The 23499-nt window shown below is 35.8% G+C and overlaps 2 protein-coding genes across 3 annotated transcripts in view; one reads left to right on the plus strand and one right to left on the minus strand.

The window, feature by feature from the left end:
• Positions 1-23499, minus strand: part of sh3rf2 (SH3 domain containing ring finger 2) — a 76837-nt gene that overhangs the window by 35226 nt on the left and 18112 nt on the right. The window lies entirely within an intron of this gene.
• On the plus strand, positions 728-22920 carry LOC102696321 (PRELI domain-containing protein 2). 2 transcript variants are annotated; one of them, XM_015349477.2, is made up of 7 exons: positions 728-813; positions 1292-1386; positions 4420-4477; positions 5779-5852; positions 7560-7720; positions 13358-13463; positions 21100-22920. In XM_015349477.2, exons 2-7 carry the CDS (start codon positions 1312-1314, stop codon positions 21154-21156), a joined length of 531 nt encoding a protein of 176 aa, XP_015204963.1. In that variant the 5' UTR covers positions 728-813; positions 1292-1311; the 3' UTR covers positions 21157-22920. The 2 variants fall into 2 exon arrangements, with proteins under 2 accessions (XP_015204963.1, XP_006631860.3); XM_006631797.3 differs by lacking the exon at positions 728-813 and having other exon boundaries at positions 1187-1386.

Genomic DNA, 23499 nt, shown 5'->3' on the forward strand with positions numbered 1-23499 from the left:
GTGGAAAGCACCACTTGAATCACAAAACTAAAGAAATTTGTGCACATTGCATGTAGAATATGTCAAGTTAACATGACTGACTTAAGAAGGACCCCAGTTTTGTGCAATGCTGAGATTGCCCACGTTCAGTTTTGTCTGCCTTTTTTTTTTAGGTTGTCTGATCTGACTGTAATGGTATGAGGATTTTTAAAGGAGTACCCATCAATTTATTTCAGTAACTTTACCACCAGTATCAGGTTTCATTCAGATTCAAATGTACTGTATTTGCAGCATTCGACCACCTGGTTGCTCCCCCAACAACTCTGGTTTTGTCACAACGTGGTGACAGATAACAGCATTTCAGACATGAACTGTACAATGCATTACACGAATTGTATACTAATACTATATATTTCATAATGGGCACGTTCATAACAAACTTTATATCAGTTTATCAAAAATATGGCTTCTTTAATATATCTGTATTAAAGTACAAAATAGTATAAACGTGTATATAACAGGACACTCTGCTGTACATCATCGCTGCTGAGATAAAGCATCTGATTAATCTATGGTATTAGTATTAGATCTATTCGGGTGGTGACGTCGTTCCAGGCTTGTGAGGATTGGATGGCCTATAGTAGTTAATTATATCAGTCAGATGAACATGATATTTGAATGTGTTGCACGAAATGTTTTACTGTATATGTGTCTTTCCCAACTATGTGCCGAGCGTATTTAACAGTAGTGCTAGGTATTAGCAAAGAGTGTATTTCCGTTTACAGTAAGTGCCGTATCAGTAACTAGCACCACCACTCAAAAGGAAAGCTATAGGTACAGTTTTTTCAACCCTAAATTTATTTTGTTGTATCGCTTCATGCTACAAACATCACAAATACTACACGAAATACTGTAACTAAAAAAAAACTGTAATGAAAGTAGGGGTAGGTGTATGTACAGTATCGAAGCAGCACATTTTGTGGGCTGAAATACATTCGCTTTGTTATTGCGTAGATTTAGTATTGTTTATAGGATGTATTAAAAAAAAACAAAATAACTTTCATAGGATGTTTTAGATTTAGTGTTTTACTTGCAAATGTCTGATGTTACTAGTATTATGTAAATCTCTTTCTACGTGGCGTCCTGCACTGCAGCTTTAGGGTAACCAATAAAGTTATTCAATAGATTTAGTTAGAATGCATGCTTCCTCTACATAGGCATTACGTAGGAGTCGAGCAAAACGTCCCAGAAGTGGATAATAACGATTCTACCAAAACAGTTTTAAAAATATATTTTTTATTTTCTTTCGCAGAACCGATATTTGTTATAAGCATGGTTATCACGGTGGACGCAACAAAGCTGTACAAATATCCCTTTGAACGCGTGGTAGATATGCACTTAAACAAGGTACTGTATGTTTCGTAAACAATAATGTATCCATTGGAGCATAGTGGTATCGCATCGCAGTAGTTTATTTTTTAATCGATTTTGAAAAATCAGCAGCTGATGATAAACTATAACTGTTTTAAATGGGGTTAACTGTTTTGGTATAGGAATTGGATTCCTTCATCGTATTTAAATCAAATTAAATGCAACACTTAGTAACTGAACGGGAGCCCGAGCATTGCACATTTCCACCATTACAGTTTTAACTTTTTATTTTTATATATAGTATATAATCGACTTTTTCATTTTGTACTATACTGGCACAGCGAATAGGTTACAAACCCCAGTATGTGTTGTGATGTCATTCTCTGGTCTGGGCAGTATCATTATCTTGTCAAGTATCGAATGTTTACAGTACGTTTAAAGCGGCATTGTCTGTATTACAGTTAAAGCTTTGCTACACGAAGGACAGAACAGTTAAGACGTATATATATATAGAAATATTTCTCTACTTGCCCGTCGAATGGGATATCATATTATGCAGGACAGACGGCCGTGCACAGGAATTTAATTATGACAGGCCTTTGAGAGTTACAATTAACTTTATAGCGTTCTACTGGAAGTGAAGAGTTATTTTCGCTTACCAGAGGAATCCGGGAACTGAACTGAAAATTCGTCTCTAGTCTCTTAATATAACGGGTTTCTTTGTTGATTTGTATTCATACACTAAAACAAAGTACTCTACAAACGTGGAGTTTGCATTTTAGTTAGAGATGAGGGTTTAACAGTAATACTGTCACATGAGTAGTATAAACCCATTAAACCGGTCCCTTTCACATAAGTTCTATGTGACGATATATCCTTAATTTTATCTTTACAAATTATTGATTAGATAAACGTTGCTTTGTTGCTCGTGTGCTCATCTCGGACAACACCCAAACCATGGGGGCAGAAAGTAAAACTCAGATTATTTATTTTTTAAAAGTAATGTAGCCACTTGAGGACGCTGAAGATCTTTGAGTTACAACATTCGGTAAAACTCAAATGCCTTATTTATTGTGGTATAAGGTTAGGACAGTTGAGCATCTGAATATACTGCAAGCCAAAATGTCATCAGATTTAAACTAATTGTATGTAATTAAATAGGTAATTAAAATTAATGATGGCATCTAGAGCTAATGATCGCGAAAAAAATCTATAGTGGTTTATTTGGTTTAATTACCACCACCCACAAAGAAGTACTTGTCATTTGTATAGTATGCTATGTGAATTGATATATAAAGTGTGCCGGTATTTTAGCGTTGGATCTTTTACAGGCAAGATAAATAATAACAAAGCTGCAGAACCAACACAGGACCTCAGGCTAGATAATGTCACATACAATAAATAAACGCCAAGTGCCTTAATGCATACATTTCCAATTTACTAGATACGGGCAATCTTTGAAACGCTGACAGGCTCATCTTCACAAGCTGTCACCTATAAAACAGGCCTTTTCTGTTGTCTTGTCAGGGCAGTTTGGATACACAGCATGATCTCAGCCTGCCTCTGTGATGCTTATGCCTCTATCCAGAGTGTTCTTGTACTGTGTGCTAAGTGGGTGTTTGTACAGCTGCTTTGCTTCAGGTTAAGAGAGGTAAACAGAGTGAAAGAAGTTAAAAGATGCTTTCATTTTGGCCCTTCTTAGACTCAAACGTCAATAGGATATTGGAAAATTAATTTCCTGTTTTATATCAACAAAGTAGGTCTGGAAAATAATTACACAAAAAGCCTAATGTTTATTTTAAGGTATGCAGAATTTAAACGGATTTTCCACATCGAAGGTACTGTTTACATTGAAGTGATCTTTTTTAATCAAGCACAATAGACATCTCTCTCAAATGGTGACATGGTGATGCAGTGGTTAGAATTGATTGGGTTCTGGGTTCAATTCTGGATAAGGGGTGCCAACGGTGTGGAGTTTATATGTTTTCTCCACGTTTGCATGGGTTTTCTCTGGGTATTCTGGTTTCCACCCACAGTGCAACATACAGTATAAGGGTAGTTAACTGGCTTAACCAAAGGGGAAAGCTGACCCTGGTGTGAGTGTGTGGTTGTCTGTGTTTGTGTGTGCCCTGTGATGGAGTGGCATCATGTCCCAGGACGTACCCCACCTTGCGTCTGTTGCTTGCCCGAATGAACTCTGACTTTCCCCATAACCCTAAATTGAATGGAAGCAATTGGTAAAAGGATGGATGGACCTCTGTTCCTCTGCAAATCTCTGTGGCTACAGTATTTTCAAAATGTGACCTTCAGGTTCTGTGTTCTGTTCTGGTGGAACCACGTGGAGAGACTGTACTGTAAGTGTGTACTGTAAGTCTCTAAGACAGAAGGATCCGAGTGGTTTACAACTGTTTCATGCCAGCATACACGAGCCTCTTTAGTTGGTCATGAGTTAGCCAACTTTGCCATGAATATTTGTTGTACAAAAATCACTAATTGGGCTGCACAATGTACCTTCATGAGGACATTCAGGACATTTCTATCCATATCTAGTTGAAGCCAATCCCTATGATACAGTCGTACAACATACAACTTTTAGTTAAGTTCTTAAACTTTGGATGCGTTGCTGGTGGGAATGGTTCATCACTTACAGTGCTGAGATCATAACATTTGTAAAGTTTGTCCAAAGATTGTAAAATGGAAAACATACATTTAAGTTCAAGTATACTTTTCTGTTTTGCTTATATGTTTTTTTGTATTTCACACCATAACCTAATTATCTTAAGACAAACCAATCAGTGGCACAGCTGAACTCATTTAATATTTTTCTCCTTTTGTGTTTTAACCAAAGGCCATTTCCTGCTTTGGTTGTTTTGAATTATAAGGGGCTATATTAACCTATGCTAAAACTGCTTTTTGCACTCCGTGGAACTATTTGCCAATGCTGGTTATACAGAGAATGGTTAAGATATTCATTATAACTATGATATCTTCTTCCACTCAACACATGAAATTATATGTATATATCTTTACAGAAAATGAAAAGTTTTTTTAATATCATTTATGTTACAGTATCCTACTCCTCTCGAGGAACATGTCAGGGGAATTAAAACTGTAGAAGAAAAAACAGGTATGTACAGTATGTTCAATATTTATAAACCCTGTTTAGTTTTTCCTCTCACTTTAGCCCACTAAAATTCTGAATTAAAGAAAAAAGCACACCTAACATAGTCATAGTCCTGTTATTTGTAATTGAATAGTACTTAACATTTAAACTTAAAATATAAAAAGCAGGATGTATAGAAAGGAGACTTACTGAAGTCTTCACCAAGGACTTCCAAGTGGAGGTCTTTATCTGGGCTTTAATATTCGTGGCCATACTATACTATAAAAACAGGTAAAAGATTATTCCATGATGAAGGTTTAGACACGTGAAGAAGGCTCCACAGCCAAAACGTTTACTTGTTCTTTTGCAGCCCAAGCATGCCGATGCAACTACCTACTTGGAACGTCTTCATAGTATACTATAAATTGAATTGTTAGTAATATAGGCTAAATAATGAAAATCTCTTCTTTTTGTATTTGACCTTTATATGATGTAAATTAGGTACTGTGAAATATTGTTTTTACAATACAGTCAGATAAATATTAACACAAATACGAAGATTAATAAGGTAGAACTATTTTTGTACATAATTTACTTGTTCTCCAGTCCCCCTGTATATTCATTGAACTGCATTGCCTCTCTGCTAAATAACGAGAGTTTTTTACTTTGTTATTTATTGATTTGTTGTGCAGGCATTATAGTTATGTTATTGTATGTCCTGTTGACAAATTCAGTGAAGTTTGTTCATGCCTTTCGATTTTAGCATTCTATAGACAAGGAGGGGATTAGTGCTTCATATTGCCTGTTTGGTCCATGTGTTTCTAACACAAAATGTCTCAAATACATTTTGCTTAGTTTAGCATTCTTTAAAATATGTGTAATTTAAACTGTTTCTCTTCCCAGAAGGATATAGGAAAGGATTATTAATTTAATATGGTGCTGCTTATATTCCAGTTATTTAAGCCTGGCACAGTAACATTCAAAGTCTAGGAAAAAAGAGCAAGCTTTCTGTGTGGTACAAGTCTTAAGAACTGTAGCTTTTGTTATTTTCATATCTGCATTGAGTAGTCATTTAGAGAAATTACTTGCTCATTTCTGTTCTTGGAACTTTGATCTTTATGTTTGTGATGTTTGCTTGTCAATTATAAATAATTTTTAGAAAGCACATAGCTTTATGTGTTGTGTGCAGAACATTTATTGGCTAGCAGTAAGATATAACAAAGAGGATTACAAAGTAATGAAAGTAGACAGGTATCGGAAGTAATTCTTTTGAACTTATGCTAGGCTGGAGTTATTACATTATTTTATTTTTACCTTCTACATAGACCAGATCTCAGGAATTATATATAGAAGAAGGATAGCGACCTGCAACAATGTCATCCCTAAATTCTTAAGAAAGGTATGTTGAGTTTTTTTTTCCACTTGTTTTATAAAAAATATAAACTTGTTTTATTTGTATATTTTTATGAATAATACTCTCACTTGCAAACATTAGAATACTGGAAATATTGTTTTTGTTAATGGGTAATAAGTTCTTCTGGTTTGTAAAGATTTAAAACTTTTATGTTGGCAACATTCTGTGTCTTTATTGTCTTTAAACCCTTTTGTATTTTTTATATATTTTTATGTCTTGGTATGTACATTTTTTAAGTTGCATATATAAAGGCATTATTTCATCCATTTATGACAGGAGAAGTATTGCATTTTATCACTGACACACTGACCTTTGGCCAGAGGGTGTTATTAGTTGTCAAAGGTGCTGACACATAACTTCATGAGTTACTTTAATGGTTCCACACCTGTAACAAAGTTTACACCATGTCACAATGATAGATAGTGTGACATTTTCATTTGATGAAAAACATTTGTGAAAAACATTAAACTGCTTCTTCCATGTCTCTTCGAGAGGTGTGGGCCTAGTTGTTCATAAATGTGACAGTTTCATTGTAGTGGTAATTTAGAGTAGTCTTTCATTGCTAAAGGAAGAAAAGGGAAAATTCTGTACGCTCACTAACGCAATCTTAAGTGTACAGTTTTTAACTATGAATTTTTCTTATTAGTCCAGTCTAAATAATCACATTGAAACATGGATTCATTTTATGAACACAGCCATCCTAAGAATCATGATGTCAGTTTGGCTGTTTATACACATATTACCTTTTGTGAGTAGCAAAGTATCATTTACAGAAGATACACCTTTTTACATTTACATTTCCACTGTAATTGGAAGCATCTGATATTGAGTGCTCTAATAAATTAAAATATTGATCAATTCACAAAATGCATACATGGAGTAATGATAGTTGTGGCTTTGTTTTTTGTGATATGTTTTTGTGAAAGCATTACATTTTCCCTTTCTGTACCTTTAGAAATTCCCTTTTTTATTGCAAAATTATGAACGGTGTATGTTTGTCTCCGTCTGGTCATTCATCAATCAGTTCATTCATTCATCTGTTGGGTATGTGCTCCTTTCCCCTTCAGCAGACCTTGATATTCAGACACAGCTTATGTTTAGATAATCTCTTCTGTCAGGTGGCAAATAATGCATAAGCATTTGAAAACTGTTTTTTAAAATAGTTATTAAGAACATAGAGCATTAGAAATGTTACCAAAAAGAGGAGATCAAATGGTGGTTATTAGTTTTGTGATCCAAGGATCTCAGTAAGTCGTTTCTTGAAAAATTCCAGACATGGCTGGGCAGATTGTTCCTTTCTCCCCCATCCCCTTGGGTAAACGACTGTCTTGGTTTTAAGTGCACTTTCATGTAGTTTCCATGTGTCCTCATTCCTTTTTTGCTGTTAATTCTGACGTAATCCACTGGGTTGACTGTCAGTGCCGTTAAGGATAGTCACTATTAAGTGAAAATTATTATATGTAGTTGTATTTCTATAAACTATAAAGTTTATATGTAAACATATAAACCTCTTCTTTTATGGAGTTTGCAAAAAAGGTATTCCATCCTATTCCAACTGCTATTATTGTTTATTATTTAACAATTGGGTTCCAGTGCTGGCATGAATGAATTCAGAAATAATAATTTAATGTTTGATCATACACATAATAAGGACAGCACTGTTCTGAGTGAAGCAATGTGATTACTTTTCAGATTCACGTCTTGAATGTCAATGACATTTACCTCGAAGAGGAGTCATGGCTGGATCTGAAGCATAGGATTATGAATATTAAAAGCCGTTGTCTCACATGGGCCCAGTATGCTACCTTACATGAAGTATCTGTTTTCAGGGAAAGTGCACTTAACCCAAACTGGTAAGTGTTTCTTTTGTTGTTTTTTTCTGGTGACTGTGTTGCAGAAAAATTTCAAATATATAAATATTTTTGTATTGGTTTTCTTTCTCCGGAAAAATATTGTCGCTCTGGATTCAGTCCAAAGATGAGTGAGTTCCTGGTCTCAAAGGAATGTCCTGTTCTAACAGGTTTATAGAACTTATACTTTTTTTTTCCAAAGAAGACTACAGAGGGACCTGATACATGGATTTAAAATCTTCAAAGCTACTGACAAAGCCAACCTAATGAACTTCCTCTTGTTTATCTGAAGACACAAACAGAAACCAAGGGGGAAAATTGAAAATAGGAAAACACAAGGCACTTCTTTGCACAAAGGGTTATCGAGCAAGAGCTCAACCTTCATACCCAGTCGTGCTGTACAAGTCGATATCCTAGTTTCTTTAAAGAAGTGCCTTTTTTGTTTGTAAGCCTTCTTAATACATTCTACAATCCATGTGGTGAAATTCTGGGTTCTGCCAATGTTACATATAACATTTTTTAAAGATGTCAGAAATAAATACATTCATATGGTATCAGTATTATGCATGGTACAGAGGGCTTTATCTTTTATCTTCTGTTCCATTTGGGAAATTATTACTTCAAAGTGTTAATGGAGCTTTTGGCCTTGACATGTCATGCATTTTGTTGCCTAGCAAAGAGGGTTTCCACTGATGGACTGAATTACTGCTTCATAAACCAACTGTGATAGACTAAATAAAACACTTTTGGTTGCCCAGTGAAAGTCAAGGCCTAAGACAGCTGGTGTCCTGGATTCTTAGGCCTGCTATTTCTGTTTGTTCACATACTGTGTGCACAATAGCATTTCCTCTGCTTCTCCGAATTTTCTGCCCATTAATTTTCTTAGTTTTTATATTAAGCATATTAAATTCCTACTTAAATTCATTTGAACATGGGGCATTATTTTTTTCCGAAGGTGCAGTAATTAGTTGCGTGCTGGATATTCTTTACAAAGCTGTTACTGCTGTAATTTCTATGTGAAATAATCATAAGCTTTCCAATAAATGGTTCATTATTTAGTTTCGTCTTTCAGGCTGAGGAGTGACACCTAAATTACACTGCTTCAGGCAGAATATTAAGAGAAATCAGTTCCTTGAATGTGTTCAATATTTAAGCAGATGGCTTTCATTAATAGACTTCCTAGTGTAACTCGGTCATCCTAATGAAGCAGACTGGTTGACTTTGTACTGTAGGTATTGATTTTTGATCAGTACTCTCCATGAACCCTTTGTCTTTTCTGTTTTCTTGTGCATGCTAGGCAGACAAGCAACCTATTTTACAGAAACTTGCTGAATGAATAAACACTTTCCATCAGTGGCAGTACTGGCATCAAAAAGGAATGGTGTCTTAAAGGAATTATATCAACCTGCTAACACAAAATATTGTTCTGAATTTCAATGTTAAACAATTGAGAAAAAAAGATTTGCACTTTTTTAATTCTAGTGGCAAAACACCCTCTTCCTGACAAGACCAATTGGATGACACTGTCTGTTCAGTGGTCAGGAAAAGAAAGCAAGGCTTCTTTTCTTTCACTCCATCTCGTTTTCTGTACTGATCTTAACTGATGTTGTGAATGTATTTTATTTTTCTAGATAACTATACACACAGTCCTTCTTATTCAAGGGCGATACAATGCTGCACTGTTGCTGGATAATGTAAATGTGTATACCAGAAAAAGCTCTACTATACAAAACATTTTGTGTACTGTATATACTGTAAATACGAAAGATAAAAACATAAATATTCCAAATAACAAAACAACGTGACTGAAAATAAATACAGTACTGCATCATTTTCTGTTGGGATAAGGAATATTCTTAATGGATTAATGTGCAGCAAAATGGCGGTAGTAGTTCAGGTGGGTAGCTGCGTCAGCATGCGTAGGCTGCAAAGGAACAAGTAATAGGTTTATTCCATGCTGAAAAAAAGAAGAAAGAGAACACAACGTTTCGGCCGTGGAGCCTTCTTCAGGTGCTCACACAACGTTTCGGCCGTGGAGCCTTCTTCAGGTGCTCACACCTGAAGAAGGCTCCACGGCCGAAACGTTGTGTTCTCTTTCTTCTTTCTTCTTTTTTTCAGCATGGAATAAACCTATTACTTGTTCATGTGCAGCAAAATGTCTGGGACACTTCATGCATCTGCGAATGTTCTGGAAGTTTATAGAATAATGCCTCATGTCAGGCTTGGCCTGACACCATGAATATGCAAAGCCACAAATAAATTAACTGCAGATAAGGAGGAAGGGATATTTATTTAGTTGTGTTTACAAGAGGTCATTTTCTGTGACACATCCCATGTTGAAACATGCTTGCTCTTTCTGAAGAACTAAAAAAAAATCAAGTAAATGTCACAGTAGCTTTTTAAGCCAGAACTTGTCCTACTTTCTGTAGTGTTAAGCAAACTCGACAGCTAGTGACTCTTCTCCTGTTGGTCCATCACAGGGATCATGTCCAGCAATGTTGGTCCCCACTTACAGTATAAAGCTGGGTGGACAGGAGCTACTTGGGTAAAGTACCTTGAGTGAAGTACAACAGCTGGTCTGCAGGTCTGTTAGTTATAAATCCAGTGGCTTACCCACTAAACTATGCTGCCTCCTGAAAGTGCTAAATGCATCATTAAATCAACAACTGTAGACCCATTGAGGATCTTGATAAGTAAATAAGAGTTTTTAATATTGTATTGTTAGCCTTGCAAACCTTTTAAGGCTAAAGAAGTGTCTCAAAGTTGGTTTATACATGAATACATTGGAGATATTTTTCTGTATTGCTTAATGCCTAAAAAGTAGATCTCTATAATACAGACATATTCAAGGACATAATCCACAGTTCCAAACTGTCAGCTATAACATTGATGGCTTATAAAAGGAACTGAAGAATAGACTAAGTGCTCTTTTAGAACTAATGTTAGTATTTTCCATTAGTGTTTCTCAGGTGATGTGTTGTGGTTGATTCAAGTTATATTACTTTCATAAAAATGGCCTAATTATTATAATGTACATTTAGTCTCTTAAATTAATGTGCTCTTTGATATTGAGATTGTGCTCTAGGAAGTAATATACGCAAAAACATTATGTACTTATTATTTAAGGGTGTAAAAAATGAATTGCAACCAATCTTTTAACAAATAGATTAACAAACTAGTGTCTTGAACATTTTTTGTAATACATAATAACATTTTCTTTTTTCTTGACCTATATGTTGTAATTACACAGTTTTATGTTGCTATGGATGTAAACTAAGATAAAGAAAACCTGTCAGGAGAAGTATGATTTGACACAGGAAGGTTTGCACAGAAAGGAATTTGAAATACACATCACTGTATGAAGCATTTTAAAAGACAAGTTTGCTTTGCCACTCAAATGGCTCATGTAATAGGCTGTAATTTTCTGGTAGTTAAAAATGACAGTGATGGTATAGTTGTCAATGGGCTGTGCAGTGTTTTTCCCATGATTGAATCACACAGGAGCTTATAATGTAGTGTATTTATCCATGATGGATACATAGAATTTAGAGTTTTTAACTAAATTAATATGGTAAATATCAACCTACAAGCTAAAACAGGGCAGTTGTTTTTGAAAGGTTGCAAATATCATTTTTAATTAAACAAATAATTTTAAATTAAACTCTTGTTTATAGTACAGTATGATAATACACCTTCAGTTGTTCCAGGAGAGTTCATTAAAGAAATAACATTATTTAATGATATTCATGTCTTTACTTACATTTCTCTTGTGTGGGACTGATATTAAGACACCAGCTGGACATGTTTTCATAGTTAAGTATGTAAACTCTAGAGAATCTGGTTTACTGTTTCAAAAAACCTGCGAGATTGACCTCATTTCAGAGTTGAAGTGCAAATTGTGAAGTCTGCTATAGGTGTTACACTGTGTGTGAGCATCTTTCCGTTATGTGTTTGGTTCTGGAAGATAAGTACAGAAATTCATTTCTGAAATGGAATCCTATCAGGACCTGCAGGCAACAAATCTAGCAGCTGATTTACCAAAAGGCTATCATCTTACTAGATACTGAAGTGTTTATAAGATGTTGAATAGGTGGATTAATTAGTTACTGTTGACATAATTGGTCTTTATCAGTAAGATGCTAATTAAGCATGCTTATTCCTTACACGTTTGAAGGGCTCTATGATAGTTTTTTTTTTTCATTGTGATCGCTGCATTCACAGTAAACAATTTCCCATCTTGCATTCTATGAGAGTTTGATAGCATATTGTTGATGTTAAAATTTTAAATGCCTTTAATTTTTACCTCTGAATGCATTTGATTGCAGAAAGCAGTCATTCTGAACAGGCAGTCCCAGCATGGGTCTTTTTGATTATCTTTAATGGTACGTTTTAAGTGTCATCTCTGTCCCTGTTTTAGAAGTATGTGTGATGCCTGCCAGGGTGATGTTTATGAAACTGTAAATACAATACAGAATTTCTGGCTTTAAGAAGCTGCATTCTCTGCCAAACCATGCAATAAGCATCAGCTGGAGAAACACTATAGGGTCATACTGACATAATGGAGCATCTTGTAAAACCCTCTGCATATTAAGAGTAGCTGTGATGAATGAATAGTAACCCCCTCCATATGTTTTTGGAAATTAAAATAGTTAAAAAGCATGATCAGTTCTTTTCCTGATTTGCTGCTGTAGATGCAAAGAGGGATGCCATTCATGACCCTGGTTTTGCTAGGACTGCCTAACACCGGGTTGTTCCCAGCAGAATAAGAAACAATTTTGAACAACAAAGAAATAGTTTAGGCTCTTAGACATTATTACTACAGTAGGTTTCTGGTGAGGGTGACTTCACCTTTAGTTTTACTTTGAAGGCCAGTTCATCTCTACTGAAATGTTACTGTGGTGTTTGACTGTGTTTTTTATATAACTTGTTTGGTTTACACACAACAGCCTTGGTTGGACCTACTGCAAATTGTTGTTTTAAGAGAATTCTTCAAGTCCCAGTGTCAATATACAGTATTAACGCTATGAGAGCTGGATTGAGAGAAGAACACAAGCCTCTAATATTTAATGTAATATTTCGGATCATTCGGATTTGTATTCCAGCCAAGAGTGGAATACTACTCCGTTGGGCCCCTGAGCAAGGCCCTTTATACCAACTGCTCCAGTGGTGCTATACAATGGCAGACCCTGCGCTTTGACTCAAGCTTCTCTCCCTGTCTGTGTGTCTGTGTCTCATGAAGAGCAAGCTGGGGTATGCAAAAAGACAAATTCCTAATGCAAGAAATTGTACATGGCTAATAAAATGATCTTATCTTATCTAATCTTAAGAGTGGGTGTTATCTCTTCAGAAATATTATTGGCCGTCACACATAAAGTTGTTGATGTCACACTTCCCTGGCCTTGATGTTTAATGTAAAATGCTGTCTAGTTCTCGGACATCTACTAACTGGGTATGTCAAATAATTATTTCTAGGAAAATGAATAGACCTACAGCATGATTGGAATGAACATGTGCACATATGTGTGGATGTATTTTGTATTCCCTGATTGTGACACAGGTATTAAACTAATGTACAGACCCATTTTTCTGTTAAAGTAGTTAAAAGGGATAAAGTCATCACATTTTGTATGCTTTTTACAGGACAGAATTCTGTCAGCAAGGAAGCATCAATGTCACGGGTGTAGGGAAACTCAACAGGTTATTTGAAGTGTTCGCTAAATCATTTTTCAGTGAAGGAGTGAAGAAGGTAAGGAGTCTTGTCACGTTTTATTTTTCTCTCAGGTGTGTTGTCTTTGTTCTGTGCTCGCAATGCTTTGTAAAGTATTTATAAGAATGCTAACATATCATTTTGTAATATTACTGTGCACCTGTGCAGTTACTCGTTCTGAATTTGTACACCTGATAAAAAAGTAATATTTGGAACCCTCTGAGATACAAATCCAATAGAAATGAATGGAAACGATGTATGTATGCACATATTTATACATGAATAAATTTGTAAATGTGTTTATTATTGTGTTCCCAAGCTACAAGATGTTCTATAATATTCTATTAAAATCACTTCAAGGCAGCCTCCACGTCAGGATTTGTGAGTTTGAAAAGATTAATGGAGATGCCTCAGTTCTTAAAAGCATCTTTTCATTTTAATATTTGTCAAGCTGTAACAAACAGGAGGTAAATGTCCTGAACACAAACAAGGCCTCCTATTTGTCTTGTGGTACAGTACATGCTGCTTTACCAGCTCTCTCTTTATTCCATTGACTCCACTGTTATTTATGTTTAGCAGACAAAAGGGGTTTACCATAGTCAAGAGGGATTCTGTTGACAGCAGCAAGCGAAAATCTATGTGGGCAGTCAGTTTTCTTTTTCTGTTTGGCACTCAAACAGAAATTCTTAGACTTTTGCATTGTGAATCCTTCAGTAGGTCAACCTGCATCAAACAGCTGAGATAGAAATTCATTAAGTGTATTGTTAGGGAAATTGTGAGTATAAATTTCCTTTAACCCTGGTAAATTTCTTTAACCCTTTTATGTACTTTATATACTTAATGTGAAATTAAAGAGAAGATTTAAATGAGTCAAAATAAACCTGTTTCTATTCATTACTGCAGATTAGATATCTAATACTGCACACAATGACGTGAGAAAAACTTGATAGCATCTGCTCTGTTCATAGACAAGATATTAATCTGGTTTCTCTGTGAAGCAGCAAGGAGAGTTCATGGAGATCAGGTCTCATGGCTCAGTGTTCCTCTCTCTTGTGCTGTGTTCTTGGGCCTTATTTATCTTTGTTCTCTTTATCTATTTGTGTGTCCTATGGTGCTGTTTACTATTGTCCTCCAAAGTGAGATTATAATACAAATCAGAAACTTTGTTCTGTTATTATTATAATCTGTTATTATCAGAAGTTATTAAAGTTTGTGAAATATTAGACACTCAGTTGCTTGCAAATGTAAATTTGGACAGGATAGCCAATAATTAAAATAAAGAATCCTAACCCCCAACTTGTAAAGCTTCTGCCAGTATATCCAGACTATTTGGTATTTGGTAAATTATTGTTCCCTGGGCACAACTTTGGTCAAAGTTTAATCAGGCAAAGTGGGTTAAACAAATATTTATTAACAATGATGCTAACTAAACAACACACAACATACAAGTTATTCTATCTACAAAAGATGTTTCAGAGGCCTACATACCCTCAGAAAACCCTCAGACAACTACTAATTATTCAAATTCCTGCATAATAACTACAGTATACATTCCAACAAAAGAGACTAACCTGCCTTCTGAAATAAAAAAGAATACAACATGATGTTAATTCTCTATAAATCCAGTTGCAAAAAAATGAACAAGGCCCTATCTCCCTATTCTAAAAATGCTCTCTCAACGGGGCTCAAACACTTAACTTGAATCTGGTTTTTAAGGCATATCCGGAAAAAGGACCTCTCTCCAGGCACTCCTTTTTCTCTCCTTGTGTCTTTCTGTCCTTCCCATGTCTCTCTCTGTCCCCTTCTCCACCTGTCTTTCTAACCTGCTTTCCTGGACTGTTGAAAACTCTTAATGATTTACCAAGAATTTAATTAACTAAAGTAAACTAACCAGTTTCTTTGATCAATGTGTCTCAGAGACCACCTACAGCTCTGCAAACACCTCATCTTCCGTACATTGTTTCTACTTGCTTTCAAACCTGAAAACTGCAAATTGACACTGTTGACAGTTGCTAAACGTTGAGCACCCCACCCCACCCCCTCAAGTTGTACCAGTATATAGTATATTTGTAATTTTAAATATATACTGATGGGGGGAAAAAAAGCGCAACATTTTCTGAAACGAGAATACTATAGTTGTAGCTTATGTACTTTCACAAAAAGTTGTCAATTTGTTTTAAGGCCTCTGACCAGCAATACAGCTTGTGCAGTGAGGCACTGCAACTTGCCAATCACATGAAAGCTCGTTAGGTGCACTTTTACCCAACGAGGTCCAGGTGGAACAATGCCTGATCAGGTCACCTTTAAAAAGGCCTTAATTCAAAGCTTAGGTCACTGCAAAAAAAAGGCCACACTTAGTCAGTTTTCTGTGCATTCCATAATGCCTCGAATGTCACCAGAAGCAAGGGAGAGGACCATTGACATGCTGCAGGCAGGCATGTCATGTGCCAGTGTTGCCAGACACTATGGAGTAAGCCTCTCCACTGTGTCCCAACTGCAGAGAAGGTTTCAGCACACCGGCAGGACAGATGACCATCCAAGAGCGAGTGACAGAGCAGGACTGACACATCAGACTGCTCCTTCTGAGAGATTGTTTCAGATCTGCCACCTGTCCAGCTGCTGAAACTGCTGGCAAACACAATGCCCGCAATGCCTGCTGGCCTTAGAGCAAGGAGACCTGTCACAGGACCTCTGCTCGCACCTTCTAGCCTGTTCCACCCAGATGGGAGGGCCCCCGTGTGGAGGAGGAGGTGTTGCATTTATTTTTTCCATCAGTACATTATAGGCTACTCTTTTCTGGTAAGAGAAACTTGTTTGTGCAGGCACAAGAACGGTGTGTCTTGTAGCTGTTTGGATGTAACCAGCTGTGACACTACTTTCCACACACTACCTTTTTATTATGGAGTAACAAGTCAGGAAGCATACATAAATAAAGATTCCTGCTCAAAAAGTGAATAGATTTCTAATAAGACAATAGAACTTGGATGTTAGATCATCTATGGCATCTGCATCTGAAAACTGAAAAAGTTTGAGTAGTGAACAGGACTTCTGCCTTGTTAACGTCCTTTGAGGGGATTAATAGGGATTAGTAAATTGTGTGAACACAAACCAACATCCACAGCTGCAGCATATTATTTGTACAGTAGCAAGGTGCTTGTAAATAAGTTTAAAACTGTTGAAGTTTGAAAATAAAAACACATGGAACTTGAGGATAAGCATTTTGAACACTGAGAAACGAAGGCACTAAGGTTATAAGTGCAAGTTCTTAGTTGGTTAACTGGTTTCTGCGATAAGGGTCTGCAAAAAATGAAGAGAAAATAGCCCAAGTGGTTGTCAAAAAAACTTGTTCTTCCAGCATCTCTGAATATGGTGTGTACACTTTTCGATGAGAAGTCTGCTGAAGAATTGGAAAGCTTTGCTCTCAGTGATAACATGACGTCTCAGTGAATATGTGATATAGCCTTGAATTTGGGAGCCCAGCTTATTACTTGGCTACAGTTCACCAAGGATATTGCTATACAGCTTGACAAGAATACTGATGCTTCAAACTGTGCAAAACATTTTATTTTTTTGTGAGACACATGTGGCAAGATGATTTTATGGAGGAGCTGCTGTATTGTCTGACTTGAACCAACAAACACAACCAGACCTCAGAGATTCAAAAGCACTGAGTGAGTGTGTTGGTGGAAAATACAAACTAGCATGGGCTAATTGCAAAGGAATTATGAGTGACAATGCAGCAGACATGACAGCAGGAACAGCACAGTTGTGAAAAATACCTCTGGCACCTGGCAATTATTTCGTTTTGCAGTTGATGTTTCAAAACTTTTGAGTCCAGGGGTATTCCCCCAGATCTTATGATCGTAATGAAGCTAGTACAGAACATTGTCAATTGTGCCTGTATATCTTTGATGAATTCTCTATGAAAGGTATTCAGTTTTTGTTTTTATTACATAGCTCATGCCAGTTACTGCAATGCAGATGAGTCACGTACTGTATATGTACTGCAGAGAAAAAAAATATTTTTTTGCCATAGAATGTCATTATCTTGCCACAAACAATGGGAAGAGAAAACAAATTATATTATCAAATTATATTTACAATTTAAAAAAAATGAACTTTATTGTTTGATATACAGTAAATACCATTATAAATGTAAAATATAAGGACAGTAGTTAATAATAATAATAATAATAATAATAATAATGATTGCTTACACTTATATAGCGCTTTTCTGGACACTCCACTCAAAGCGCTTTACAGGTAATGGCGACTCTCCTCCACCACCACCGATGTGCAGCATCCTCCTGGATGATGCGACGGCAGCCATAGTGCGCCAGAACGCTCAACACACATCAGCTATCAGTGGGGAGGAGAGCAATGAAGCCAATTCATAGATGGGGATTATTAGGAGGCCATGATCAGTAAGGGCCATTGGGAATTTTGCCAGTTAAACCCCTACTCTTTTCGAGAGACACCCTGGGATTTTTAATGACCAAAGAGTCAAGACCTCAGTTTTACGTCTCATCTGAAGGACGGCGCATGTTTACAGTATAGTTTCCCCATCACTATAATGGGGCATTAGGACCCACATGGACCGCAGGGTGAGCGCCCCCTGCTGGCCCCACTAACACCTCTTCCAGCAGCAACCTTAGCTTTTCCCAGGAGGTCTCCCATTCAGGTACTGACCAGGCTCACACCTGGTGAGCTTCAGTGGGTTCCCAGTTGTGAGTTCCAGTGATATGGCTGCTGGTTAAAGTATATTGAGGTAGACATTCAATATACAATAGGTGTTAAAACCCTGTTGTTTTTATCTTGGTTAATGGGGATTTAAGGCCATCTAATAATAGTTTATTTAGTCTATGTTAATGTAATTAATGTGTTCTGTTGAGGAAAATGCATGTGTCCCACAGTGACATTACTATTTTCACCACTTTGAAACAGTTTCAGACCGTTTCGTACTCCGATATACAGTATATCTCAACAAGTATGAAGAGTTCAGTGGATGATCCGGTTTTAAAATATGGCTGTCTGTGTGTGTAGTATTTTTTTAAATACTAAAAATCTTTGAATTAATTGTATTAATTGACCATCTTGGATTGAAATTTTACATTATAGTTAGATAACTTACTGTGTACTTTCATTTATCTGCAAGAAAAGCAAATAAATAAGCAAATAACAAGACATAGCACGTAGTGTAAGAAACCTTTCTCAAAGAGCAGCAGCACTGGCCAAAAGTTTAAATAGATTTTATTTTCAAGATGGATGAAGACTTCCTTTAGAAAACAATCTGCTGTGTTAATAGCAAGGATTGCCAATTTGCATAAATGTCTTCATTCTCTTCTGAAAGCTCTACTTCTAATCTGGAAACAAAATATATGTTAGCTTAGTGATAGGTGTAATTCTGACAAATGTCCTTAATATCCATGTATAATGCAGTCACTTGCTGAGAGATTAGCTTTAAAGTCTGTCAAGCCACTGTTTAACAAACCCCAATTTGCAGAACAGAGTTGTATTCTTTCCGCTGGCAGCAGATTAAATTAGTTTCCACCTCGGAGTAAATTACTTGTGAAAATTTATTTGAACATGTACCTGTTTTGAATACACTTGCATCCCATGAAGTGCAATCTTTCAACACTCCCTTGACTGTGCACAGTCCAGTGTTCCCACTGTTTGTTATATTTTATTGAAAAAGGTTTGCGTTACGAATCATTCAATTAAATGTTTTTGTATTTTTATTTCCAGTGCAGGTTAGCACCTCAAATGTGATTCATAATGTTGGAAAAAAAGAAACATTGTAATATGAGCTCTGTGCAGGCATTTTTTCTGTATTTCTGTATTGAAATACTTTTATTTCTGGAAACTTCTCTTTTTGTATACCTTAATCATTTTAAGAGTTTCAGTCACACTAACAGAGATAGAGAACAGCTGTTTAAACTTCAATGCATAGCATTATTGTATTTGTGTATTTCTAGATTGAATTAAAGAGCATGAAGCAGAGGTAAATACACATCTCACACTGGAATCTTTCAAATCCATGTTTGTAAAACACAGAAATACTGTACTGGGTATTGTTATTTTGAAAATTCTAGAAACATTTTTTACAGTTCCATTCTGATGGAATTACCTGTGGGGTTAATGGGGCTTAAAAACATAACATTTGTATTGTTTTCCGTTGGGACTTCTGAATCTTGTAAAAGGTGTCTTGTAAATGTGAGTTATAATACATTCTTTAAGAAGTGTCACAATATCTTTTAAAATAGCAGGGCTAAAAGTTGTTTCAGTAATCTCTGCATTTGTTTGGCTTGATACAAAGGAATAAAATGGGTAAAAGGGAAAAATAATTTGAACTGCAAAAAGCCTTCTTTGGTAATGACTACAGATTGCAACATTTTCATATCTTATTATCTCCTGACATTGAAGTGTTTCTTTAGTGTTACTTTTTAGACTTAATGTTTAAATATCGGTCAGCAGAGCATTCTAGTTTCCTATTCCTCAGTTTAATTGTTCATGCTTTAATTCTTAGAAGAGTTTTTCCCTGAGGGCTGATGTAGAGTATAATTTTCTTTAGCACTTAAAGACCTTCTCTAAAACTAATCTGCTATTTAGGCCATCTGTAAAAGGTTTTAAAGTGAATAAATGTTAAAATGGATGGTTTTACACAAGATAATTTTCTTGTGCATTTTAAATGTCTGTCACATAATAAGTGTAAATTAAGTTCCTTTAATCTCAGATTCATGAGGGCTGAACGATTGAATTGCTTTGATATTTTTTTATTGATTTCGTCATTCTTTAACAAAATGCCCTCCTGTGACCCACAGCTATCCTTTAATAGTCCATAATCCATTTAAAGTATGTTTCTTGCATGATGGCAAATTCTACAAAGTCTAACAGATATGTCATCTCCAATGCACAAGCTAATGTATATATGAAGAGCTAACAAGTTTACAAGTGTTTTTTTATTTCTTTGCTTTCAAAGAACATGTTTTAGGAACTTAGCAAAGCAGTCTAATGGCTTGTCTTGCAACCTGAGATCAAAACCAAGAGTTAAGAATCTGACATCACTGATGTGTTTTCCATGCATCAAAAGTGACATTTTCAGAGAAGGTAGTACAAGGTCAAAGGATTGAATGGCTGAAATTGAAAATCTGTTTTCAATGTGAAAAATGTGGTTTCACCTGTTTATGATTATTATAAAGCAAACTAAACTTAATGAATGCACAATAATCACAAAGAAAGCATTTTTTACACTATGCATTCTCTAATGTTAAAATCTTTTGACATCTTACATTTTAAAGATGTACAGTACAAGCTTTCATCTAGAGAGGATTCTAGTTTAACATGAAGTTATAATTAGCATTAAAGGTTAAAAATTGTAGTGAAGTAAAGAGCAGTGTTTTCTCCTTTACCACTTAAGTGTTACATTTAAGAATAGTACATGCACATTTTTAAATCTGAAAAAGCCCTACCATCATAGAATTTCTATTTCCACTAATCCACCCATTTCCTTTGGTTACCTGTCAGCAAGAATTATCAATATATTACCCCAAAATGCAAGAATGTTGAGGTGAATAGGCAAATCTTTACTCTGTAAGTGTGATCAACATAAAAATACCTCTTTATTGTTAAAATGGAAAGCTGCAAATTAATATATAATCTGTGTCTTGTATTACAGAGTGTCCGTATTATGGAGACCATCCTGGAACAAAGATTTGGACGTCCTTATTCTTAAAAACAATAAGACTGATCTTGTTTATCCTGCTGTTACTGAAGTAACAAAATCTTTTCAAACTGAATTCAAATTGTTCCATTGTCACAGTGGATTCTGACTGATTCTTCACACCAGGACCAGTTTGTTTAGTCAAATTATTTGTAACTGAGAAGCCAATTAAGATATCCACATAGCACTGCCATTTTCAACCTATAGCCTATATTGCTACAGAGACTTCTTCAGGAATGAATCATGAACTGTATAGCCTCTGCTTATTTCTGCCCTTAGTTACTGTATATGCTTGTATGCTTTCTGAAATCAGAATTTGAAGATTTTGTTTTTGTTTGTTAGTTTTTTTTTTAATGTTAGGGGTAATAATTCCAGACTTGAATTTAATTAACCAGGGGGCTCCTGAGTTTGTCTCAGGTATTAAGGGTGCTTGTTCAGAGCGCAGGCTGAGCCCTGAAACACAGTTGTCAGAGAACTCTGTGGTTTGACGGCACTGGAGTTGGCCACCACAGAGTTGTTGGGTGCCTGCAGTGCTATCGGGGAGCCAGTATCCTGTAAACACATGGGGAACTTTGAGAGATGAGAGATGGTAGAGAACATAAAGAAAGGTGACAAATGCACATTTCAGGGGAAAGAAAGCATTGCCTTCACTACCACGAGATAGCATAGGTGTTAAAACGGTAAAGCAGAGCTAATTATTCCTAGTTGGAGGTGTATAAAATGAAATTAGTTGGTATATGTAAAAATTGGGTTTGATTACATCATGAAAGATTCAGGAAAAACTAAAAGAATAACAGAATTACTAATATTCAATCTTATGAGATTCAACATTCCGTCCTTTTAAGGATCTGGTGATCTGCAGACCATATTAAAAGTCACTTGTCAGTTTAGAAACCTTTGGACCTGATTCTTCTTTATACTGAATTACCTAATTTATTAGTATTGCTAATAAACTTGACTTCAACTTGGGGTGCCATTCATATCTACTCATATTGTATCAGCCCAGGAGTGACCTTTTGATCTCCTGAAAGCAGCAGTGATATAGTGAGCATTTTACTAGAGCCTATGAGATGGTAAGGTTCTGTTTTTTTAAAATATTTCCAAGTATTGGTTCCTTTTCCCCACTGAAGAAGGAATTATATTTTTAAAGTGTTAGAAAAGCAGGTAAGCAGACAGTTCATAAGTTGAACGAATAAGGTGCAGGAGGCTGTTTTGATACAATAAACTGAATAAAAAAGAACATTGCAGTAATTTATGTTAATGAAATTGATCTAAGGCAGTTTTGCATTTTACAGCACCATGTGAAAATGCAGAGCATTCTTCAACAGCACTATTACATCTATCAGGAAAATTAATAGGAGCCTTCAGCATTGTAATGAAACATTTTAGAAACATAAAACATTTTAAAATGAATGTGGCACATCCAGTTTTTTATTTCGGTAGTATATAGACGCAGAACCATTTTCATATTTGTGCAATAAGATATTGGAATGATGTGGGTGTATTTTGCATTGGAAATTATGGGCTGAGAGTCACACACTTTGTAAAAGTTCACAGAGATGTTGTGTATTAAATGATTTTTATTGTCTATTCACATTGCTTAAAAAGTATTTTAACCATTTCATGTTATGAGAAATAAACTGTTTACTGTTTTCAGAACATTCTTTCTACAGCTAGGAAATGTATGCTACATGTGAAAACATCAGGCACATTACACAGCAAGATTAGAATTACCTGCTTAATTCAGACTGAAAAATAAAAATGTCATTTAAGCCACTTTAAGGAAACTGATTTTATGAATAATTAAGCTATCAATATATCAACTACTGACTAATGATAAAATATCCCCCAGTATTTAGGAACAGTTATGTTCATGCTACAGTTGATACATTGCAAGCATGATCAAGCTAATTGTAAACAATACATTTGGAGCAACAATACAGATCAGGAGTTCACATCCTAAAGCTCATCTGCAGGTCACATTTGTTATTTCAGGTGTAGCGGCAATGCTTATTAATAATACAGGAATTAAGTTTGCTGTTCCCTTGCCAGTCTCTCTCTCTCATCTCAGTGGTGCTGGACACAGAGAGGCCATTCCATGTGGTTCAGATTTAAGGTATTTTTGTGTCTCATAGAGTTTCCTGATAAAGCACAACTCCCAGGGCTGAGATTCTCCAGCCACCCCAATGAGTGGTCATCTCTGGCGCCTTTCTGTCTGGGAGATTCCAAGGGAGAGTCTCATCCCAAAGTGTTCATAGCCCTAAGGTCAGAGAGCATTGTTACTCATCCTCCACCTTGATTTGCCAATCAGTAACTGGTAGGGCAGGATAACCCCACGTGGGTCTCAAATACCTG

The sequence above is a fragment of the Lepisosteus oculatus genome, chromosome 11 (assembly GCF_040954835.1).
Source record: "Lepisosteus oculatus isolate fLepOcu1 chromosome 11, fLepOcu1.hap2, whole genome shotgun sequence".
NCBI lineage: Eukaryota > Metazoa > Chordata > Actinopteri > Semionotiformes > Lepisosteidae > Lepisosteus > Lepisosteus oculatus.

Excerpts from the sequence above, each read along its gene's own strand:
- LOC102696321 (XM_015349477.2), top strand. The coding sequence starts at position 1,312 with ATGGTTATCACGGTGGACGCAACAAAGCTGTACAAATATCCCTTTGAA. Across the intron at positions 4,478-5,778 it reads AACTGTAGAAGAAAAAACAG|ACCAGATCTCAGGAATTATA; the intron begins GTATGTACAGTA and ends CCTTCTACATAG. Across the intron at positions 13,464-21,099 it reads TCAGTGAAGGAGTGAAGAAG|AGTGTCCGTATTATGGAGAC; the intron begins GTAAGGAGTCTT and ends CTTGTATTACAG.